The 24,896-nt window shown below is 41.9% G+C and overlaps 1 protein-coding gene across 6 annotated transcripts in view; it reads left to right on the top strand.

Annotated features, from left to right (window-relative positions):
* The window catches only part of LOC122543379 (SWI/SNF complex subunit SMARCC2-like), a 157,167-nt gene that overhangs the window by 48,022 nt on the left and 84,249 nt on the right, over positions 1 to 24,896 (top strand). For all 6 annotated transcript variants that reach the window (XM_043682053.2, XM_043682052.2, XM_043682055.2 and 3 more), the window contains exons 9-10: positions 3,459 to 3,590; positions 4,369 to 4,484. In XM_043682053.2, the coding sequence (XP_043537988.2) occupies positions 3,459 to 3,590; positions 4,369 to 4,484 (248 nt within the window). The remainder of the gene's footprint in view (positions 1 to 3,458; positions 3,591 to 4,368; positions 4,485 to 24,896) is intronic.

The following is a 24,896-nucleotide window of genomic DNA, read 5'->3' as shown; positions in this document are numbered from 1 at the left end:
CAGAAACTGAGCCAAATAAATTCCAGAAGAGACAGTACAGCAGTGTTTCACAGGAAGCTCCAAAGCACAGAAGATGTCACCTAGACAAGGGGCAAAATGTCAGCAAATCAACTTCCCAGCTCAGCAAACATACCCACAACCACAATAGTATAAATAGTGCAAGGCGAAAGTTGAAAAGGAATTAGTAAAGCTAAGTGCGCATAAGAATGCATTGGCTGGCAAAATAAAGGTTTTTTTAAAAATAAATAAAGAGCAAGAGAAAGGCTAAGGAAAGTAGGGACCATCGAGGTAATTTGGACCCAGAAGATGTTGATATGATCCTCAATGAGTACTTGGAGTCGTTCTTCACAATGAAAAAGAGCGATGCAGGTAAAGACATCAGGATTGAGCACGGTGAAATATTAGTGTACTACTCAGTGTCCCCTTCATGGTGGGGAGAGACCTGAATCAATCCGTGATAGTCAGCATGGATTTTTTAAGGCAAGGTCATGTTTGCGATATTTGATAGGACATTTTGCGAAGATAACCAAGACTGTTAATGAGTTTTTTTTCTACTTGGGCTTTAGCAAGTCTTTTGATAAGGTCCCTCATGGTAAGCCAGTCAAAATAGTAAGAGCTCTTTGGATCCAATACATGGTGGCACATTGAATCAAAAATTAGCTGAAAGGCAGGAAGTAAAACGGGGTATTTCTGTGAGTCTATAAGTTTCAAAGAATGAGAGATGATCTTTGAATAATAAAATTCTGAGGGCCTTTGATATGGTGGGTGCAGAGAGGGTGTTTCCCTTTAAGAAAGAGTCTACCCAAGACGCAGAGTTTAAAATTGAGTATCCCACTTAAGACGGAGATGAGGTGAAATTCCTTCTCTTCATTTTTGGTCTTTGGATGTCTCTTCCTCAGAGAGCAGTAGAGACTGAGCATTGAGTTTATTCAAAGTCAAGTCAGAAAGATACTTAAATTATAAGGGAGTTGAGGGTTATTTAGTGGGGTGGGTGGAGGAGGACGTGGTTTTGAGGCCACAATCAGATCAGCCATGATCTTGTTGAGTGGAGGAGCAGGCTTAATGGACCAAATTATCTACTCTTCTTTCTTACAATCTTATGGAACACACTGCCTACGGTGGGCCAGGTGAACATATTAAACCCAGTAGCAGGGCAGCTAAAAAGTTCTCTAACCTGAAAGGTCTTGAGCTTCTGAAGTGTTACTGTCCCCCTATCTTCCAAGATCTCTGTGTTGGTTGAGATTGTGGACCCTTTGTTAATTGGATTATTGTGCAGATCATCCTCCTGTCTTCCCTGATTGCTCCTGAGTGTCCTACTCCTCATATATCCTGTTTACAGAACAGTAGTTCTGATTGAGAGATGAGAGGCATTATTAGAATACAAAATTTTAAAATCAAAAACGTTATGAGCGGAAGATTATAGGGATCTGAGTCATGTGAGCTACAGTGGGAATTATGGCAGAACCACGGGCAAAATGCATCTCGACATTAGGCCCACATCACTGAATCCTTTATGCACTTCCCAAGTGGCAAGGTCAGTTTCTCACTGGGCAGCAATGAGTTCCCATTTGAGCATGATTATAACTTGTTAAATGCTTTATTAGTGCCACAACGTGCCTCAGTAGTGTTCAATCTCCTATCTTCCTAAGTGTGTCAAACGAGCAAGATTTTGGCAATTCTCGACATGGAAATCAGAATTGGCATACTTGAACCCACTGCTTGCTTCAAAAGACCTCCTTGTTGGACACCAGGCACACTCCATGGGTGCGAGCCGTGCACACATCTCTTATCTGTGGACATTGGCATCTGACAAGCACCACTTTCCAAGAACCCTCATGGCATATTTTTGGTCCACTTATAGGGCGCTCCTACACTTCATTGATACACCAGCAATTAACATTGTAATGCTGCTGCGAAGCGGCTGTGTGCTCAGGGACATACACCCAATCCATGGACTAGTCCAGGCTGCATCTCTGACTCTTCACTTATTCTCATCACGCTCCTTTAATCTGCCTGAATGCTCACAGCATCCTTGCTTTGTCTTGCTTTTTTGCACTTTGTCCCCTCAGGCAGAGACACCAGCTCACTACTATTGTGTTGGCATGCTATTTAGAGCGTACATACAAAGGCAGAAAGCTTGTTGTTGTCAGCCATCCTCAGTCAAGTCAAGGGAGAGAACCTACACCTGGGGTCCTGGTCACAGCAAGTTAAGAGCAGCCAGTGATACTTGTCCAGGGGCTTGAACATGGTCAGTCAGTCACAAAGGATAGTCAAAGTCAGGATGCTGTCCAAATACAGGCCACCACTCATCTTGAGTTTCTCTGCCCTGTTGTGAGCTTTCCTTTTCCTGCAATGAGAGAGTGGTGGGTATTGAGGGACATTAAAATGTGGGCACAGGTGGGGAGATGTCCCCGGCAAGTGAGGAGGCAACCCAGTGGCCATGCAGAGTTAGAGGTGTTGGGGTTGGGGTGGGTAAGAACAAGTAAGGGAAGACATTACAGACAATAGCGAGTGTACTAGAGCATGAGCCTTGGTGGGAGATAGGTAAATTATCATACAGATCGTGACTCTCATGCTGGCTAGGTAGAGATGAGCATTGACCACCTTCCTACAATGATGGGATTCCTCCAGGTGACTAATACTGCACTGACCGTGGTGGTAACCTGGGACCAGGCTGGCATGGTCTGCCCTTGTGGTGTCTGCTGGACCTGGAAAAACAGGATGTCCTGCTTGTGTATTCCCTGTCTGGTAGGACCTCCAGGTTCCTGCCAGCAAAGCTTCATTTGTCTACCATGTCTGGGGTAAATGTCAGGAACCATGCCTGAATGGTGCTTCTGTGGACGTGCAACAGACTTTTAAATGTGTCAGCAGTGCCAGTGAATTCCAGGATATCCTGGCAGTGGCAAGCTGTTTCAGGAATGGTGTATGGTAAAATGGGACTACAGGCATGATGGGTGCCAGAGTAGCAGATTAGTTAATTAATGGGTGAGTTCAGTAAGGTATGGTGAGAAACCTCAGTGCCTCGCAGCGATAAAACCTCCGAGAATCTCGTCACAACTTGCTCTTCGTCAAAAAAAATAAGATTCAGCCCTGGAAAATGATGCCAATTAACTGCAGGAAGCTCGGAATTGGTTGTTTGACACTCTGATCTGTTTTAGCACCATTGCAAGATGGTTTGATAATATCGATTGGAGAGGACTATTTCTCTTTGTTTCACAAAGCTAAAGTAGAAGTGGGATGGTTTGTATTTTAGTTAAATAAGTTAACAGTTCCTTACCTGTCCTTACCAGCTGCTGTGAGTGAGACCTGAGCTTTCAGTAAGATTTCTTATATTCATCTGCTTTTAACTCATTTGACAGCATGTGGACTTTTTTTTGAGTTTGAATTTGATTTATTGTTGTCACACATACCAAGATACCGTGAAATTTCCAAGACTAACTATTCTTATTTGTTGAAAGGTTCATGCTAAGTGGATAATGGACACTGATACTTTTAATGAATGGATGAATGAGGAGGACTATGAGGTGAATGATGACCGGGCACCTGTTGTTCGAAGGAAGAGAATTTCTGCCAAGACATTAACAGAAGAGGTAATTTTTACTGTTGTCCAATTTCCTTCCTTTATAACCAGTCAGTGATTGGTAGTTTTGGGAGAAAGTGAGGACTGCTGATGCTTGAGATCAGAGCTGAAAATGTGTTGCTGGAAAAGCGCAGCAGGTCAGGCAGCATCCATTCCTGAAGAAGGGCTCATGCCCGAAACGTCGATTCTCCTGCTGATTCCTGAAGAAGGGCTCATGCCCGAAATGTCGATTCTCCTGCTCCTTGGATGCTGCCTGACCTGCTGCGCTTTTCCAGCAACACATTTTCAGTGATGTAGTTTTGCTCAATATTGTCTGTTTTTTCCTCAAGATTGTCCTCTAGATATTTTTCCTCAAGGTAGTTGTTTTAAATTAGATATACTTCAATAAAAACAGATCACTGGAAGTTTTCAGAAGAGATGTTCACTATCATCTATTATTTGAGAATAAATCATTTGGTAAATAAATGTGTACCAATTCAAAGCTTAAAGAATCAAATACTGGAGCTTTTTTCATTGCTTTCCCAACAAAATTCAGTCACTCAATTCTTTATTTGTTCACAGCCATTATCCAGCAGCAGCAAGAAGTTTCTTTTAGGAACTACTTCTGGATTTTGTTCCACCTTAGCCATTGGGCGATATGCTTTCACTGACGAACTTCACTTCTTCTGTAACTGAGAGGCATTTCTTGTCTAGAAGTGTAATTACATTTGGTGATTTAGTGCTTTCTGATAGGATGAGGTTTCACTGGTTATGTGAAAAATTAGTGACTCCTAAACCTTTATTCCAAGGTGCACAGCCCAGACTCAGATCGGAGAGATAAGAAGGGAAGCAGTCACAAAAAACGGAAACGTTCGCCTTCTCCTTCACCAACTCCAGACTCCAAGAAAAAGAACACCAAAAAAGGGTGAGGCACTTCCCTTGTCTCGGGAAATTATTGTTTATTTTAAAGTTAGAAATGTTAAAAGCTTTTGTTTTGATCATATGTGAATTTATTATGCAAAATTTAGAAAGGTATGCCAGCATTCACATCCCCATGCTGCTAGCCCAAGATATTATGATAAACACATTTACACAGTTATACCATTCAAAGGATTTCAAAGTATGAAACACTTGAAAAAAAAAGCAATATGATGTGACCGTTATACATTCAGGTCCCCACTGTGACTCCTTTTCAAAAATTGCAAGTGGAAAACTGTATGAGATTTTTGGGATTGAAGAAGTTTAAAGGAGCAAGTTGTTAGATTTTGATCTGGTGTTAAATTTCAGTGCTCAAAAACAATCTGAATCTTTTCAATCTTGTTACTCCAAATTGCTGGAGAACATGTCACTGCCCTTGCATGTCCTGTCCTGTTTTAAAAACTGGCAGCAGCCAAAATGTATTATTCATAAAAATTATATTTTGGGGTGCTGGTATCTTGTGACAGTCTCCAAATGTTGTAATACACTGTCTGAAAAGGCTTCCCAGGAAGTTTCCTTCAAAGCAAGAGTCGTGTTTTTGGGCAAATGTAAGGAGTAATTGAAAGTGTTACTGGAGTAGTTCTGTGTTCAGGTTATTAATACACTGAAATACTAAAAGACTTATAGACATTGTCACATTTTCGAGTATCATATATGCAAAGTGTACATCACATCTTTAATTGGCTCAAATCTGACTATGAAAAACATCAAATTGTTATAAATTGAATAATATTGGTCATCTGAAATATTATTGAAAAGGTCATAGAAGTGGTAATGATGAATGAGTAAGTAATTCCCAATAAACAAGCAACGAGGAGGAGAAGGGGAACTACTTCAGTTATACAAAATACTTTGAGAGCGGGGAGGAAGCCTTTTGGCCGCCATCTTTGCTTTGTAAAATAAGATTTAAAACACAACAAACAGACAAATAATTCCTGACCAAAGCTGTGAATTAAAGAATTCCCCACCTTCTTGGAAGAACAACAGATTTGTTCACAGAGACATTACACTTGGAAAACTAGAGCTTGACTTCGCTCAATTCCTGGAGGTTGCTGTCTTCGCCTGGACTGTTTTGGTATTACCGCATGTACAGCCTTCATGTCCCATGAAGAAAGAGGAGCATTCTTGGGCTGTTCATGTTGCATTTATGATGTCCTTGCAAATCTCAAAGTGCACATTTAATAATATTCATAATCTATCCATCTATTAGCAGTGGTGTCATCACGCCATTGAATACATGAATTTACTGTACAACAGGGATGTTACGTAAATTGAATTATCAGGCCTACTAATTTAACACATCTTCCCCAACTCTTTCTGTGTCATGCACAGCATGCCTACTTTATCTTGCACTTTCTCTTTTCCATTGTTACTCTCTGTCTCCATCTCCCTCTCCCTCTGTCGTATTCCACATCCTCTGTGCCTTTTTTTTACACTTCTCTGGCTTTCTTCTATTTCTTTCTGTGTTGTCATTTATCTTTCTCACTCATTCTACCTCACCCTTTTTCTCTCGCTCTTTTTGTGCTTCATGATTTCTGTATTTCTGTCACTCCCTCTGTCTTCCGACTTTGTCTTTCTCTTTTGTTGTCTCTGATCCCCTGTGATATAACCTTGTTATCCAGTCTACCATGTGGAATGTTGTTGAGCCTTTTTTAACCTCTCTCCTACTTCCTCTATCTGAGTACTCATATATTTACTAGAAAAGCAAAAGGTTTATATCTGTAGTGAAGCCAAAACAAAATAGGAGGGATTTTTCAGTGGACAAAAATAAATCCTTCATTTTGGCATTGTAAGTTCAACAGATCTAGTTTTTTTCCTGAGGTAAACCCAAAATAGTTTAATTAAGCCACAAAGAATGATTGAAGTGTAAAATTATCTTAGGAGGTCAAAAGAAAATTTGTTGTCCAGTGTACTTTGCAAGAAGTTCTGAGCTGAGATAAACAACAGGACAAAATTGCTGTTAATGTCCTGTGAGAAATTGTGTACTTCACATACACACTCTAGGAAGCCAAGGTCTTCATGTAGAAACTTTAATGAAAATACTTAAATGAAAAAAACTTTATGGCCAAGCACAGTTGTTAATTTGGAAGTAATTATACTTAAGAGCATACAAATTGGGAGCAGGAGTTGGTCATTTGACCTATCGAGCCTGTCTGCCATTTGATAAATTCACAGTTGCTCTGATTTGGCTTCTATTTTCCTGTCTACCCTTTATACCCTTTTACACCTTTGTCAGTCAAGAATTTATCTCACTTAGCCTTTAAAATATGCAATAACCTTGCCATAAGCTTTTCTCTGGAAGAGAATTTCACAGACTATGGGAAGACAATGGCCCCCTGGTATTATATCTTGACTAGTTTTCCAGAGACTCAGGTAATATCCTAGAGACGTGGATTCAATTCCCACAATGGTCGAATTTGAATTCAATAAAAATCTAGAATTAAGAGTCTGATGATGATCAAAACCCATCTGGTTCACTAATGGCCTTTAAGGAAAGAAACTGCCATCTGCCTGCTCTGCCATCTGGGCAATCAAGGATGGGGAACAAATGCTGGGTTAGCCAGCAATGCCTACTTCCCATGAATGACTTTCAAAAATGGATTAAGGACTTTTGGAGGAAAAAATGTTCTTGCCTCTACCTTCAAAGGGAGATTCTTTATTTTTACAAAAATGTCCCATGGTTTTTTCAGCATCCATTCTGTCACGTCCCTTCAAGATCTTGCATGTTTCAAAATCACCTGTCATTCTTCTCAATTCCAATGAATGCAAACCTAACCAGTTTGATTATACCTCACTGGATAATCACTTCATCCTTGAAATCAATGGAGTAAATCTCTAATGTAAAACATAAGAATGGGGGATGCTGGAAATCTGAAACAAAAACAGAAATTTTGTAAAAATTCATCAAGTCTGGCAACATCTGCGAAGAGAAAAGAGTTGATGTTTAAAGTCCAGTGACCTTTCTCCAGAACTTTATAGCATTCAGGAAAATGTAATATTTAATTTGATGGTGGAAGTGGTTGGGACGGGGGGGTGGGGGGCAGGCTTGAGCTGATAGGTGAAGATGGTGCTTCGAGAGAGAGAGAATAACGAAGAGGATTGTTCCATTTTTTAATGCTGCTTTCCTGCGGGTTTACATTTTTCCCACATGCTACTCCATTTGACAAATCTTTGCCTACAGTCTTATTTGTGTATCCCTTTGCAGATGCCTTATGTCCCCTTCACAACTTATACTCTTTGTGTCTGTTTTATCAGTCAACCTAGCAACCATGTACAGTAAACTTTTTATTAACCAGCACCTATGGGAGCAGGAGTATGCTGATTGATCAAATATTCCAGTTGATCAAGAGATCCACATAATCAATATGTAAACACACTGTAAGTAATAGAAACGTAATTCAAGGGGTGAACACATCACTTTATTTACAGCATAAATCACTTAAATAATAATGCAGCTTTGCCTTAAATAAAGCTTAGTGGCAAAGAGCCTTCTCATTTACACCCTCAGTTGACTCTTTAGACACTATGAAGATTGCGCTAGTACAATTAACTTCTAATGTTTGAGGTATATAATTTTTGCCATTTATCAAGAGTGCTGGTTCATAAGGTACCAGTTAAAACAAAGTTTGCTCTGTATTTGGTCCCTACATCCAAATAATTGATATAGATTGTGAACAGTAGATCCCTGTGGCACTCCACTAGTTACAGCTTTCTAACCCGAAATTGACCTATTCATGCTTACACTATGAACTCTTATTCTGTGCAGCAACATTTGATGTGGCAACTTATCAAATGCTTTTGAAAATTCATCACACATCTACGGGTTTCCGTCTGTGCATGTTGCTTGTAATTCCTCAAAGAACATGAATAAGTAATTCAACCATGATTTCTCTTTCACAAAGCCATGTTGACTGCCTGATTGCAATAAGATTTCTGAAATGCCTTGCTATAACCTCCTGAATAATAGTTTCTGGTATTTTCACAGATGTTGGCTAACCGCCCGATAGTTTCCTTTCTGACCCCCTCCTTCCTTGAATAGAAGAATTTAATTTTTTTACTTTGAAGACACCTTGTCAGAATCTAGGGAATTTTGAAAAATTAGAATCAATGCATCTACTATCTCAGCAGTTACTTCTTTTAAGACCCTGGAATGAAGTCTGTCAGATCTGGGGTCTTGTCAAGTTTTGGTTCTAAACATTTTCTCAGTACCCTTTTCCTTGTGAATGTAATTGTTTTAAGTTCCTCCCTCCTTTTTATAACTTGATTTTATGGATGATATTTGTGTTTTTTGTAGTAAAGACAGGTGTGAAATATCAGTTCAGTACTTGTTTCCCAAATTAATTCAGCAGACTTGGTCTCTGGAGGACCAACACTCACTCAAGTCCTCCTTTTCCTTTGTGAACTACTTATAAAACCTCTAACTGTTATATTTGTTGCTCGCTTTTTCTCATACTGTATTTTTTTCCCCTCTGCTTTTTATTGTCATTCTTTGCTGGTTTTAAAATTCTGTCCAATCTTCTGATCTATCACTAACTTTTGCTAAATTGTCCACTTTCAAAGAACATAGAACAGTACAGCCCCTTCAGCCCTCACTGTTGTGCCACCCTTTTATCCTACTATAAGATCAAACTAACCTGCATACCCTACATTTTACTATCAACCATGTGCCCATCTAAGAGTCACTTAAATGTCCCTAATGTATCTGACTCTACTACCACTGCTGGTGCGTTCCACACATCCACCACTCTTTGTGTAAAGAACCTACCTCTGACATCTCCCTCAAATCTTCCTCCAATCATCATAAAATTATGCTCCATGGTGATAGCCATTTCCGTCCTGGGAAAAAGTTTCTGGGAATCCACTCTATCCATGTCTCTCATCATCTCGTACACCTCTATCAACTCACCTCTCATCCTTCTTCACTGCAATGAGAAAAGTCCTAGCTCTGTAGAGCGGCATGGTGGCTCAGTGGTCAGCACTGCTGCCTCACAGTGCCAGGGACCCGGATTCGATTCCAGTTTTGGGCGACTGTCTGTGTGGAGTTTGTACATTCTCCCAGTCTCTGTGTGGGTTTCCTCCAGGTGCTCCAGTTTCCTCCCACAGTCCAGAATGTGCAGGTCAGGTGAATTGGCCATGCAAAATTGCCCGTAGTGTTAGGTACGTTAGTTAAAGGGAAATGGGTCTTGGTGGGTTACTCTTCGGAGGGTCAGTGTGGACTTGTTGGGCCAAAGGGCCTGTTTCCACACTGTAGGGAACCTAATCTAATCTAATCCCTCAACCTTTCTTCATAAGACATGCCCTCCAGTCCAGGCAGCATCCCAGTAAATCTCCTCTGCACCCTCTCTAAAGCTTTCACATCCTTCCAATAATGAGGTGACCAGAACTGAACACAATATTGCAAGTGTGGTCTAACCAAGGCTCTGTAGAGCTCAGCATAATCTTGCAGCTCGTAAACTCAATCCCCCTGCGAATGAAAGCCAACACACCATATACCGTTCTTAACAATCCTATCAACTTGGGTAGGCGAAAGTGGGTACTGCAGATGCTGGAGATCAGAGTCAAGATTAGAGTGGTGCTGGAAAAGCAGCACATCAGGCAGCATCCGAGATGCAGGAAAATCGACATTTCGGACAAAAGCCCTTCATCAGGAATGAGGCTGGGAGCCTTAGGGGTGGAGATATAAATGGGAGGGGGTGGGGCTGGGCAGAAGGTAGCTGAGAGTGCATTAAGTGGATGGAGGTAAGGGTAAAGGTGATCGGTCGGAGAGGAGGGTGGAGCGGATAGATAGGAAGGAAGAGGGACAGGCAGGACAGGTCATCAGGATGGTGCTGAGCTGGAAGTTTGGAACTGGGGTAAGGTGGGGGGAGGGGAAATGAGGAAACTGGTGAAGTCCACATTGATGCCATGGGGTTGAAGGGTCCCAAGGCAGAAGATGTTCTTCCTGCAGGCGTCGGGTGGTGAGGGAGTGGCGATGGAGGAGGCCCAGGACCTGCAGAGTGGGAAGGGGAGTTGAAATGTTCGGCCATGGGGCGGTGGGGTTGATTGGTGTGGGTGTCCGGGAGATGTTCTCTGAAGCGCTCTGCGAGTAGGTGTCCAGTCGCCCCGATGTAAAGAAGACCGTATCGGGAGCAACGGATACAATAAATGACGTGTGGAAGTGTCGGTGAAACCTTGATGGATATGGAAGGCTTCTTTGGGGCCTTGGACGGAGGTGAGGGGGAGGTGTGGGCGCAGGTTTTGCAATTCCTGCGGTGGCAGGTGAAGGTACCATGAGGGGAAGGTGGCTTGTTAGGGGGCGTAGACCTGGCCAGGCTGTCGCGGAGGGAACGGTCTTTACAGAAAGAGGATGGGGCAAAGGGGGAGGGAAATATTTCTCTGCTGGTGAGGTCTGTTTGTAGGTGGCGGAAATGTCGGCGGATGATGCAATGTATACGGAGGTTTGTGGGGTGGAAGGTGAGGACCGGGGGTTCTGTCCTTGTTGCGGTTGGAGGGGTGGGGTTTGAGGGTGGAGGTGCAGGATGTGGATGAGATGCATTGGAGGGCATTGGTGTGTTCTGTGGTGGAATCGGTCTTCCTGGAAGCAGATGAGGTGGAGGAATTGGGAATAAGGGATAGCGTTTTTACAGGAGGCAGGGTGGGAGGAGGTGTAATCCAGGTAGCTGTGGGAGTCGGTGGATTTGTAGAAAATGTCAGTGTTGAGTCGGTCACCGTTAATGGAGATGGAGAAGTCCAGGAAGGGGAGAGAGGTGTCAGAGATGGTCCAGGTGAATTTTAGGTCTGGGTGGAATATGTTGGTGGAGTTGATGAATTGTTCAACCTCCTTGTGGGAGCACGAGATGGCACCGATGCAATCGTCAATGTAGCGGAGGAAAAGGTGGGGACTGATGCTGGTGTAACTCCGGAAGATAGACTGTTCTACGTAGCTGACAAAAAGACAGGCATAGCTGGGGCCCATGCGGGTGCCCATGGCTGCGCCTTTCATCTGGAGGAAGTGGGAGGATTCGAAGGAGAAATTGTTGTGGACCCCAAGATACCTCTGTTCCTCCACACTGCCAAGAGTGATGCAGCTGGCCCACCACTCAGTTTTAAACAAACCAGAATTTATTTACCCACGAACAAAAGAATTTAGAATACCATAAGTATTTGAAACTCAACCGATAGAAAAATGGAACTCAGCAAAAAGCTGTTCCGATTTCCTGCAACATTCCATAATGTCCCCTTTGCAAAAAAGGTAAAATCAAACACAGGGTCTTACAGGAGAGATGTCAGAGAGAAATTGCAGAGAAAGTCAGCCAGAAAACTTCTGTTGAATCCAGGAACTTTGTCCTCAGCTAAAACTTGACCAGAAGCTTCAAACAGGCTCCTTGCTAAAACCAAACAAATCAAAACCCTGAACTCTGAGCACGGGCCACTCCCCTTTCATTGTACAAGTGCTTTTAAAAGAAACGTGAAAAGCCTTTTCAAGTAAATATTTCCAGACATATCGGAACCTCTGCCGTTTACAACCCCTTTTGCAAGAAAATGACAATGTAACTTTGCTAAAGGAGCACATTGTCACACCAACATTTGACCGATACCCCTCTGAACCTTCCTATTCATGTATCCATCCTGATGCCTTTTAAATGTTGTAATTGTACCAGCCTCCACCACTTCCCCTGGCAGTTCATTCCATACACACACCACCCTCTGTGTTTAAAAAACGTTACCCCTTGGGTCCTTTTAGATCTCGCCCCCCCTCACCTTAAATGTACGCCCTCTAGTTCTGGACTCCCCCACCCCAGGGAAAAGACCTTGTCTATTTACCCTATCCATGCCCTTCATGATTTTCTAAACCTCTATAAGGTCACCCCTCATCCTTCAACGCTCCATGATGGTGCCATCTTAGTTACAAAGTTACCTAGGTATAGATACTTAAGGACAAATTCTTTGAAAAATAAAGAAGTAAAAAGTCTTTCCAACCCAGTCCATGCTGGCACTTCGCCTCCAGTAACTGGAAGAGAGAGGTCCACTGCCTTGTTACTGGGCCCACCTCACTGACTTTGCTGAATCCACAGTCGCCCCGCAATCAGGAGTCCTCAACGTCACTGCTAACCAGAAGTCCCCACTTTGGTCCAACTGCAACCAGGAGTCCATGGTTCCGCTGCTGCTTCGATGATACCAGGATACCTGCTCTGGGCATAACACATTGCAGCCCTTGCTATGCCTGCACCAGGTGTCCCCACTCTGGGCCCATTGCAACCAGGAATCTCTAGCTCCACTGTGAGATCAGCCATCTTCACTCTGGTCCACTGCCAGGTCTGGATGCCATTGCTACTTTTGTCGCCGACCCTGAAGGATGACAATGCTTTGGACGGGGTGGAGAGAAGGTTTACCAGAATGGGTTTTAGTTATGAGGCAAGGTTGGATAAACTCAGATTGTTTTCAATTGAAAGACAGAGGCTGACGGGCAACCTGATTGAGGTCTACAAAATTGAGAGTCATAGGTAGGGTGGATAGTCAGAGACTTTTTTCCAAGGTGGAAAGGTCAACTACAAAAGAGCACAGGTTCAAGATGAAAGGGGGAAAGCGTAGGGGAGAAGTGCAGAGAAAGCCTTTCACCCAGAGGGGTGCCTGGAACGTACTGCCAGTGAAGGTGGTGGTAGCGAGCATATTAGCACCATTTAAGGTGTATCTTGATTGACGCATGGACGGGAGGCAAACAGAGACATAGAAACCACACATGGGCATTACGTAGCTGGTCTAAATAAGGCTTGGAATGGCACAGGCTTGGTGAGCTAAAGAGCCTGTTCCTGTGTTGTATTGATTCGTATTATCTTGTATTGTACTGATCTACGCCTTGATTTCCAAGTTCACTTTAACCAATTCTATCTTTGTAACCTTGTAGTTGACTTTAAATTTCAAACATTAGTCTTCAACCCACTCTCCCTCAAACTGAATGCAAAATTCAATCATGCTATGATCACAGCTACCCAGAGATTCTTATGGCATGTTACCAGGTCTAGAATAGTCTGCTGGCTGGTTGGCTCTAAAATGTGCTATTAGAGTCATAGAGATGTACAGCACCAAAACAAACTCTTTGGTTCAACTTGTCCATGTCAACCAGATATCCCAACCCAATCTAATTCCACCTGCCAGCACCTGGCCTATATCCCTCCAAACCCTTCTATTCACGTCCAGATGCCTTTTAAATGTTGCAGTTGTACTACCCTCCACTGTTTCCTCTGGCAGCTCATTCCACACATGCATCACCCTCTGCGTGAAAATATTGCCCCTTAGGTCTCTTTTCTATCTTTCCCCTCTCCCCTAAACCTATGCTCTCTAGTTCTGGACTCTCTCACTCCAGAGAAAAGACCTTGTCGATTTACCCTGTCCATGCCCCTTGTGATATTATAAACCTCCATAAGGTCACCCCTCAGCCTCTGACGCTCCAGGGAAAACAGCCCCAACCTATTCAGCCTCTCCCTATGGCTCAAATCCTCCAACCCTGACAACGTCTGCTATTCTAAGAAATTGTCTCTTAAAAAGCACTATAAATCCATCTTCCAAGCTAACTTGGCCAATTTTATTTAATAAACTACTCCGATAAGTGACTTCTTAACTGTTAGATCTTATCTCTACCAAGAGAGTGTTATCTCTCGCTGTTGTATCACTGTTACCCTTAAAGTATTTTTGTTGTGTTTAAAACCTTATTTTAGAAAATTCAGCTACTCTGTAAAACATGGCGGACAAAAGACCTTAGAATTGGTACTCTTAGATAGTCTTCTCTAAGAATTTAATCTGAGTGAATCCCAGAAAATAAACATGACTGTCACACATTCATTTGGAGGAAGTTTCCTCAGAATGGATTTTCACCCAAGCAACTGAAAGAAGTATAGTCAGAGTTTATAAATTGTTTAATATAAACTTTATAATGATTATATTGAGTGACAGGAATGAAAACATCAGAACTAAGTCGAAGAAATTGGTGTAAAGCAGTGAAGTGTAGTGGTGAAGGGTACTACAAAAGGCATCTAACATAAAAGGTTTTTGTTTGCTATGGACATGGACTACAGTGTTTCAAGATGGCAGCTCATCACAACCTTCTCGAGGGCAGTTAGGAATGAAAGATAAATGCTAGCTCAGCCAGCAATGCCCACATCCTATGAAAGAATTTTGTTTTAAAATACACAAACATTTCTACCATAGTCTTACTCTGGGTGATTGAGGTTTTCTATGGACAAGTGAACAAAGAGACCTTGGAATGCAGGTTGATAGCTCCTTGAAAGTAGAGTCGCAGGTAGATAGGATAGTGAAGGTGGTGTTTGGTATGAGCATTGGTCAGAGCATTGAGTATAGGAGTTAGGAGTTCATGTTGCAACTGTACAGGACATTTGCTAGGCCACTTTTGGCATATTGTGTGCAATTCTGGTCTCCTTCCTATCGGAAGGATGTTGTGAAACTTAAAAAGGCTTCAGAAAAGATTTACAAAGATGTTGCCAGGGTTGGAGGGTTTGGACGATAAAGGGAGGCTGACTAGGCTGGTGCTGTTTTCCCTGGAGCGCCAGAGGCTAAGGAGTGACCTCATAGAGGTTTACAAAACTATGAGGGGCATGGATAGGATAAATAGACAAAGTCTTTTCCCTGGGTTGGGGGAGTCCAGAACTAGAGGGCATAGGTTTAGGATGAGAGGGGAAAGATATAAATAAGACCTAAGGGGCAAACTTTTCACACAAAGGGTGGTACGGGTATGGAATGAGCTGCCAGAGGAAGTGGTGGAGGCTGGCACAATTGCAACATTTAAAAGGCATTTGGATAAGTACATAAATAAGAGGGGTTTAGAAGGATATAGGCCAAATGCTAGCAAATGGGTCTCGATTAATATCTGGTTGGGATGGACAAGTTGGACAGAAGGGGCTGTTTCCATGCTGTACATCTCTATGACTCTAAGTGTTATGACAAGGAACACTGATTTGTCAGCATTAGGAGACCTGAGGGATAACTCTACTGAGATAAGGTCCCAGGGCAGAACCAGGGGCAAGCAGTTGTTTAAATTAACAGAGCTGGAGTCAGAGGTTAAGCCATTCAACAGATAAAGGCAAGGACTATGCTTTAAAATGTAATGGCAGCAAGAAACGGTGGAACTCTCAGTTAAGCAACATATATTATAGTCAAGAGTGTGGTGCTGGAGAAGCACAGCAGGTCAGGCAGTGATGAAGAGCTTATGCCCGAAGCGTCGATTCTCCTGCTTCTTAGATGCTGCCTGGCCTGCTGTGCTTCTCCAGCACCATACTCACAAATTTGATCTCCAGCATCTGCAGTCCTCACTTTCTCCCAACATATATTATGGGAACAGTTGGCAGAACTGTGGGCATGGCTAAAGGGAAAATATTTGTAGGCAACTGTATGCAATGTCTTTAAAGAGTTGGGTTATTGAGCTGAAGACTGGGATGCCAGAATATTATTATTGGCAGCATGACCAGTGGCCAAGTTTTTAGGCACCAGAAACACTTTTCTTAAAATAAAAATGCAATCAAAGTGGGCAGCACGGTGGCTCAATGGTTAGCACTGCTGCCTCACTTGGGTGACTGTCTGTGTGGAGTTTGCACATTCTCCCCGTGTCTGCGTGGGTTTCTTCCGGGTGCTCCGGTTTCCTCCCACAATCCAAAGATGTGCAGGTCAGGTGAATTGGCCATGCGAAATTGTCCATAGTGTTAGGTGCATTAATCAGCGGGAAATGGGTCTGGGTGGGTTACTCTTCAGAGGGTCGGCGTGGACTTGTTGGGCCGAAGGGCCTGTTTCCACACTGTAGGGAATCTAATCTAATCTTAAAAAAAATTACACCAGGAACACAAATATTAAAGAAATTAGTTAGTTGCACCATTCATTGTTTGTGCAACAAAACAAGGGTAAACAACTAAATTAAAAATAAAATATTGTGCATGCTGGGAATCTGAAGCAAACACCATGCTGGTGAAACTCAGCAGGTCTGACAGCATCTGTGGAGAGAGAATCAAGTTAACATCTCGAGTCCAGTGTGATTTCAGAGCTAAAAGGATTTGGAAAGTGATTTTTTTTTCCAAGTAATTTTGACAGGCAGAGGAGGAGCAAGGGCTCTGTGTACAGTTTTTAATAATGATGTACAGAATTAGAGCACTTCACCAAAAGAAGAGCACAGCATAGCCAGTGTCTAGCACTGACCAAAGATTTGCCAATTAGTTAAAAATATACTTCTGTGGTGGCCCTGTTGTTTATTGCTGCCATTAAAACTTGAACAGCTAAATTGTAATTGTGCAGCAGACCCTTCAAGTTGCACTACAGTAGATCAGGTAGCAGTTCAAAAAACAATTTTTGATTAGATTATTTCCTATAGCTAAATAAAATGTAAACATCACTAAAATTTTAGCTTGAAGAGAGAACCTAAATGGGAGAACTCATCCTCCATCATTCCCTCCCTACGTCGTATTCTTTCTCTTTCCTCTTGTTCTCCTTGTCTCTCTTTTTCCTTTGTCTTCCATCCTTCTCCTCTTTCGCACCTTCCTTTCCCGTTCTCCTTTCTTAACTCTTTCTTCCTTTTGCCTCCGGCCTTCTCTTCCCTTTTGCACTCTCTTAATATTTACCCTCCCCCCCTCTCTTTTCTGCTCCTCTGGCTCACTTCCTTTCTCCTTGCCCCCTTTACATCAAAATAAAAACATTACCTCCTTCAGTTTTTCTTTCAGTCTTATCCCCTGTGTTGCCTCACATTGAAATTGTCTCTAAGAACAGTATCTGATGTTTCCTCTGTTCAATTTGCCACCTTACTTCAACTATATATTTATGGGCTTTAAAATACATATTGTGTATGTCATCTACTCCTAAGTGAATAACTATGACTTGTTTATCAGCTTCATCACTCTTTTCGAGGTGAGCCACTGTTTGCAAACTCTCTAGTGCAATCTGTCATCCTGTTTCTGTGAGTCTTCCCTTTCTTTCCAATTTTTACTATCTAATCCATTTATTATCTCCGTTGCATTATTACTGCTTCTGCCCTCCTTATTTTTTTTCTTCCCTATATCTTGTCTGACTGTGTCTGATCCTGATTTGACTGCCTGTGCTTTCCTTTTTTCTGTTCATCTATCAGGTACAGTTTACCTTTCGTGACCTCTTTATGCTTCGCATCTCTAGATGTGTTAAAAGATTTTGGCTCTGCCAACAATGTCCACATCCAATTAATTCATTTTGAAAAAAAAAATCAGAGTTTGATGTCTCAGTTTTGCAGTTTCAGTTTGCATAAGGAAAAGCATTTACATTGTTATGGCTTGGAATGCACTGCCTGAAGGAGCATAAGCAGGTTCAATATTAATTTTCAAAAAGGAATTGGATCAGTATTTGAAGGGGTAATTTTTGAAGAGTAGTGAGCAAAAGCACAGAGTGAAACTGATTGTGTAGCTTCTGTAAAATTGTCACAGGCACAACAGAGTAGTTGGTCCCCTAGTATATTATATGATTCCATATGGCCATTAAAACTGCTTATTTAAGATGAAGAATGCTGCAAAAGCTGTTCTTTAGATAGTGTGCCTTCTGTCTAGTGATGAGGTTTGAGTTGAAATTTCTGCTCGGCCTAAGTGCTGGGAATTTCCAGCTAGTCTGTATCATGGGAGTTGAAGTTCTCACCCTTTTCATGTGAAACTTGTACCCATGGTGTCCTAATCAGGATATAGATAAGCAGCAGCTGGCGAAGTGGGTTTTGTTAATATTTTGTTTCTGCTATATATCGCTTATATATCTATGTATGATAGGATGTTTGCAGTCTCTTGTTAATCTTTTCACCATTATAAATTGCTAAATGCACATTGACCGTGGGATCTTGTCAGACTGTCATTTTACCTCCCACCTGGGGTAACACCATCAACAGGAGGGTGTAAATGCAGAGGCATTTTCTATTTTGATTGATGTAGAAATTTAAAATATAAAGATAAAATGAATGACCTTGAAATGCAGTAAGTCTGCATGTTCTGGTCTAAATATCTGCTGCCCTTCCCCCTCCGCCTTCCAACCTTGCTTTGCTTGGCCACACTTGATTTGGGCTTCCTGCATTTGATAGAATGAGCAGATAGCGAGATAAGTGATAATTCTGAGTTGTTTTAGTGAAGGGTTTTTAGGATCACTGACGTCGACTCATAGCAGCAGGGTCATCTGGGCACATCCACATGGCTTTTTGATGCTGACTCTGGCCATTCTGCACCATGCAGAATGATATACCATCTGTTTAAGTGCTGATTCCCAGACACACAAGGTGGGCAAAACCAACCTGGGCGATATTGCACCAAATAATTGTTTGGGAATGACAAATTCACTTGATAGAAATAAAGGGGAGAAAAATAGTGTAAATTACTGGGGAAAACGATTTGGAAAGATTTGCACTGGAGCTATTTGGAAGAAACAATGAATTAGGAAAGGAAGAACAAAAGACAGCTCCCATCTTAAACAAGTTTTGTGAGTGGTCTAGAAGTAGTATTACTAACACTGGGAGATGGTATAACATTCGATAACAATATGGTCAGCAATACATCAACTGATATTGATCTAATCAATTTGGTGTGGTCGGAATGTTCAACATCAGAATCTGCAGTCCGGGCCCCAAACTGTCATGTTGTTTCTAAATCATGATATCAACCAGCACATGATCTTAAATTGTTTAGTTTCTATGCCATTGCCTTTCACAACATGAAAGTAGCATGTTTTGCTCAAAGGAGGCAAGTGGGGAAAGCCAGTCTCGGAATGGGATATGAGCACTTTAACGCAGAAGACGCAGCTCACTGACTTCTGAATCTCATTAAAACTTTAGAAGAAGTTTTAAGAAAGGCTCCAGCGTGCGTGCACTGACCATTCTTCAGTGCAGTTTAATTAGGTTGTTGCTTGTTACACATATAGTCTGGCGGTGAATATCAGTGATAACCTGAGCTTCAGCTCCAAAATCATATAAAGCCCCTTGGATTTTTGACAGTTTGATTTACCCCAGCTTGCATTGCTGTTAGGTTATAACAAGGTTTCAGTTTCTCCATGGCAATAGGTTTGGTTCATATTCTTAGTTTACATGTTTCATTCTATTTCAAAAGCAGCCAGTCTGCATCTTTGTTCTCTTTCAGGTTCATCCCAAGAATTAGGTTGTCAGCGTCGGCCTACGAACCTCTAGAGAAAGTATCAGCTGCCCTTATTAGGACGTTACACATTTGAGTAAATCAAACCAATGCTGCTCATTTGATTACAGGATTCATATTTGGCAATGCTGTTGACAGTTTGTGTTGCAGCAAGCATTGACTGATCACGTTCACAAGGTGGTCATAAGGCAGACAGAACAAGCCAGAACATTGAGAGAGGCAATTGGAATTTTTAACGCTCAGTGCAGAAAAGAACCCCCCAACCTTGGCTGTTGCTCAATTCAGCTGCTGGCACTAGCACATGCAATATATTGGCTGCATCAAAACAAATAACCAGCATTCACAGCTGGGGCAGGAGATCAGCGTCAACCTCTGTCAAAGGCTTTAAATACCATGAAAGTTGCAGTAATGAATTCACAGTTTCACCATCTGTGGATGATGTGCGCAAAACTGACTGGGTAGAATTGGTGTACCAGTGGACCATGCAATTTTAGGCAGTCGCCAAAGAGGGCCATTGTCTCGTTTTTAGTTTTATCACCGCCCTATCTTTGAGCATCAAGTACAGGCGGCCATGCTGCAGCAGCAAGCAACAGTTCAAATCTTGAACTCAAGCGCAATGTGTGGCTTTTAGTCTGTCAGTTTGTGAAATGGGTGGCTTCATTTCGGGAGCACGCCCAAGAGGTTTTGCACAATAATCCAGTCAGACCATTAAATAATTTTATTTTTGACATCTGCTGAGATTGACAAGTTGCTAAAAATTACAAACTATTCCACCTCAAGCAGGAGACAATAACAGGAGCATTGTATAGTTCCCAAAAGCATAATTCCCACAGGTGTAGAAGCCTGAAGTGTTTGGATTTGTCACAGGAAAACTGAGCAATTGGTCACACACACGCACATTCTGCACTTTGACCGGCAGCTTTGTTCCTTTTCTTATACAGCTTTTTTTCCCTGCCTCCCTGTGAGTGAGTGCTTGGTTTCACCTCTTTTCATTGCGTATTCTCATTTATTCTTGTGTGCCTCACGTTCTTTCTGTATCTCTGTTTCTCTCCTCCTCCAGATCCCCTCCCCCCCCTCCCCACCGCCGCTGCCTCCCAATTCCCTATCCCCCATTTAAAACAGTTGTTTTCTTAAGTCATACAGATCATTTCATGGAGGCCAGGCCAACTCTGACAGTTACGATATCAGTTGAACAAGCTATCATTTTCAGAAAATAGTCCAGGAGGTGAAATGTACAGATGATAAATGATTTGGGCCTTGAATGTGCTGCCAGTGGATGAGGTAGAAGCAGATATGATAGCGTTTAAGAGACATTTAGACAGACACAAGAACAGGTAGGGAATAGAGGGATGCAGACTATGTGCAGGCTGATGGGATTAGTTGAGAATGACATCATGGCTGGCACAGACATGGTGGGCCAAAGGGTCTGCTCCTGTGCTGTACTATTCAGTGACAGAGAAGTAACAAAGCATGAACTTATTTGTCTTATCAGGTGGACAGATTCCTTGATCTGAGTTTTTATTGTGAAAAACAAAAAAAAATTCTTTAGAAGATTCATTTTGATTTTTTTCTTTTCTAATACTGACTGACGTAGTAATTAGTTGCATTGCCAGAATAATTGTTTAAATTCAGGACTTTGAGCAAACCTGAATAATGGTGCAGTCATTTCTGCTCTTATAGTACTGCTTAAGAGTTGTTTATTTCAAATGTGCACAAATAAAAGAAATGCTTCAACATTTGCTTTGACTATTTTTAATGTATTGCAACATATTTAAACATTCATCAATGGATATATGTCATGCCCACACAAATATGGAACACCAAAAATCATTGGGAGGGAAGGCCAGCTGAACAAAAAAATAATAAATGCCTGGACAGGTGCAAACACCGCGATTCATGTTCCCGAGAGGGGGTAGGCTTATGGAGTTTCCAAGAGGACCTGGGCAATTTTAAGGGTAAGTTTAAAGATATTTTTGGTGAATTTTTTTTTGTGTGGTTCTTATTTCCCAAACCTTAGACTTCTACTGTGAACTTGGGTTAATGAGAAACAAGATAGCAAATGAACACTTGTTTTGAAAGCTCTTCAATTTAGTTTGTTCTCCTTGTTTATTGTGTTTCTGGCAGCATATCTAATGAGTATTTGCTCAGAAAGATGTTTGTTTCCAGGGTAATTGTCATTTAATCTATTTTTTTGAATAAGTGGTATTTCAACTAGTCAGATGGTAATGTGACATACACTTTGCATGTATGATGCTTTCAATTTACAAGGATACACACCAGAGGCAACTCTTCTGATTATGAGAGTAGATTCTGAGGGAGCATGAGACTGAATGACCAATGGATGGTTAATACCTTCAAAGATTTATTTTCCTCCATCTTCATCAAAAAGACTGTAGGCACCCTAATATGGAGGTGAAATCTCTAAGGAGAATGAGGATGGCGAATGTTTGAAATTACAAATAAGGACTGGACAAATAAGCCGAGACTTGGAGGACTTGTGCATGACCTAGATGCACGGCATACAGTGGTGCTTAGGAAATAGTTAAGGATGTATTGGAATACCCACACATTGCAGAAGACAGCTGTTAAGCCAATATGTTATAAAATTACAGACATGCGAGAAAATACATTGCCCCTCTACTGTTCGTATTGTGTCTCAATCCCCCTGTATTGTTAATATGACTGTACTCTCAAGCGTCCTGTAACATTAATATTATTGTGCCCTCAATTATCCTCTACTGTTAAGATTACCTGTAATCCTCCTGTAGTATTAACATCACGGTACCTTCAGTTTACCTTTACCATTATTATCACTATTGTCAGTCTTCCTTTACAATTGATACCACCACCCTAAACACACCTGCACAGTTAACAACACTGTGTCCACAATCCCCTTGTAACATTAATATCAATAACTTTAATCATGTACTGTTGATATCACTGTACCCTCAATCTTCCTGTGCCATTACCATCACTGTACTCTGAGTCCTATATTGTTAATATCATGGTAACTGCAGTCCCCTTATACTGTTAGTGTATTGCTAAATTCAGTACTGACTTTTTCCCCAACTCCATTGTGTTTTATTTGCTAATTTGTTCAGTTGAGCCAGTTCTATATCACTGGAAAATTCATCGTCATCTGCATGATATCTGGGTATGTTCTGCTGCCATACAGGAATATTGTTGACTGCATTTCTAAAATCCCAATATTCTGTAGTAGATGGATTCATTTGAGAGAATTGCAGTGGGTTTCTGGTGAGCACTGTAGACTCATCCCTTTGAATGCAGTTTTCAGTTTCTATAAATGACTTGGATGAAGAGATCGAAGCTGTGGTCTGTAAGTTTGCTGATCAGGCAAAGTTAGGTTCCAAAGTAAATTGTCAAAAGGACATAAGGAAGATACAAAGGGATATAAATAGGTTAGGGAGTGGGCAAAAATCTGGCAAGTGGACTGTAATGTGGGAATGTGAGTGTTTGTCAATTTCAGCAAGAAGAATAAAAAAGGAAGCATTTTATCTAAGTGAACAGAGATTGCAGAGAGATGCCCTACTGTATGAATCACAGAAGGTTAGTATGCTGATACAGCAAGTAATCAGGAAAACTCATCGAATGTTATAGTCTATTGTGAGGGGAATTGAAGAGAAAAGTAGGGAGATTATGCTTCAGTTATACAAAGCATTGATTGGACCACATGGAGAACTGTAAATGCATTGAAAGCAGTTCAGAAAAGGTTTAGTTTAGAATCCCTATGGTGTGTAAACAGGCCCTTCAGCCCAACAAGTCCACACCGAACAGTATCCCACCCAAGCCCATTTCCCATGACTCTACATTTACCCCTGACTAATGCACCTCAAAGGTACGAGACAGGGGGTGCTGGTGGAGGGTTGTTTTTCAGACTGGAGGCCTGTGACCACTGTATTGTCACAAGGATTGGTGATGGGTCCACTGCTTTTCATCATTTATATAAATGACTTGGATGTGAGCATAAGGGGTACAGTTATTAAGTTTGCAGGTGACACTAAAATTGGAGATGTAGTGGACAGCAAAGAAGGTTACCTCAGGTTACAACGGGATCTTGATCAGATGGGCCAATGGGCTGAGAAGTGGCAGATGGAGTTTAATTCAGATAGATGCGAGGTGCTGCATTTTGGGAAAGCAAATCTTAGCAGCATTTATACACTTAATGGTAAGTTACTACGGAGTGTTGCTGAACGAAGAGACCTTGGAGTGCAGGTTCATAGCTCCTTGACAGTGAAGTTGCTGGTAGATAGGATAGTGAAGAAGGCATTTGGTATGCTTTCCTTTATTGATCAGAGTATTGAGTACAGGAGTTGGGAGGTCATGTTGCGGCTACAGGCCACTGTTGGAATATTGTGTGCAGTTCTGGTCTCGTTCCTTTTGGAAAGATGTTGTGAAACTTGAAAGAGTTCAGAAAAGATTTACAAGGATGTTTCCAGGGTTGAAGGATTTGAGCTATAGGGAGAGGTTGAATAGGCGAAAGCTGTTTTCCTTGGAGTGTCGGAGGCTTAGAGGTGACATTATAGAGGTTTATAAAATCATGAGGAACATGGATAGGATAAATAGACCAAGTCTTTTCCCTGGGGTGGGGGAGTCCAGAACTAGAGGGCATAGATTTAGGGTGAGAGGGGAAAGATATAAAAGAGACCTAAGGGGCAACTTTTTCACACACAGCGTGGTACGTGTATGGAATGAGCTGCCAGAGGAAGTGGTGGAGGCTGGTACAATTGCAACATTTAAAAGGCATCTGGATGGGTATATGAATACAAAGGGTTTAGAGGGATATGAGTCAGGTGCTGGCAGGCGGGACTAGATTGGTTTGGGATATCTGGTCGGCATGGACAAGTTGGACCGAAGGGTTTGTTTCCATGCTGTAAACTCTATGATCCTAACCTGCACATCCCTGAACACTATGGGCAATTTAGCATGGCCAATTCACCTAACCTCCTCAACTTTTGGAGGAAACCGGAGCACCCGGAGGAAACTCACGCAGATACTGGGAGAATGTGCAAATCCACGCAGAGTCTGGAATCGAACCCGGATCCCTGGTGCTATGAGGCAGCAGTGCTAACCACTGAGCCACCGTGCCGGCCCAACTGGACTAATACCTGGTATGGGCAGGATGTCTTGTGAGGATAGGTTGAATAGGGTAGGTTTGTATCTGCTAGAGTTTAAAAGATTAAGGGGCAGTTTGTTTGATTCTTTAAGATCCTGTGGGCCCTTGA

Source organism: Chiloscyllium plagiosum, unplaced genomic scaffold, assembly GCF_037043375.1.
Source record: "Chiloscyllium plagiosum isolate Xiang-an unplaced genomic scaffold, Cpla_swu_hap1 HiC_scaffold_53X, whole genome shotgun sequence".
Classification (NCBI taxonomy): Eukaryota; Metazoa; Chordata; class Chondrichthyes; order Orectolobiformes; family Hemiscylliidae; genus Chiloscyllium; species Chiloscyllium plagiosum.
Note: the sequence above shows the minus strand (reverse complement) of the source record. Positions and strands in the feature narration are given on the sequence as shown.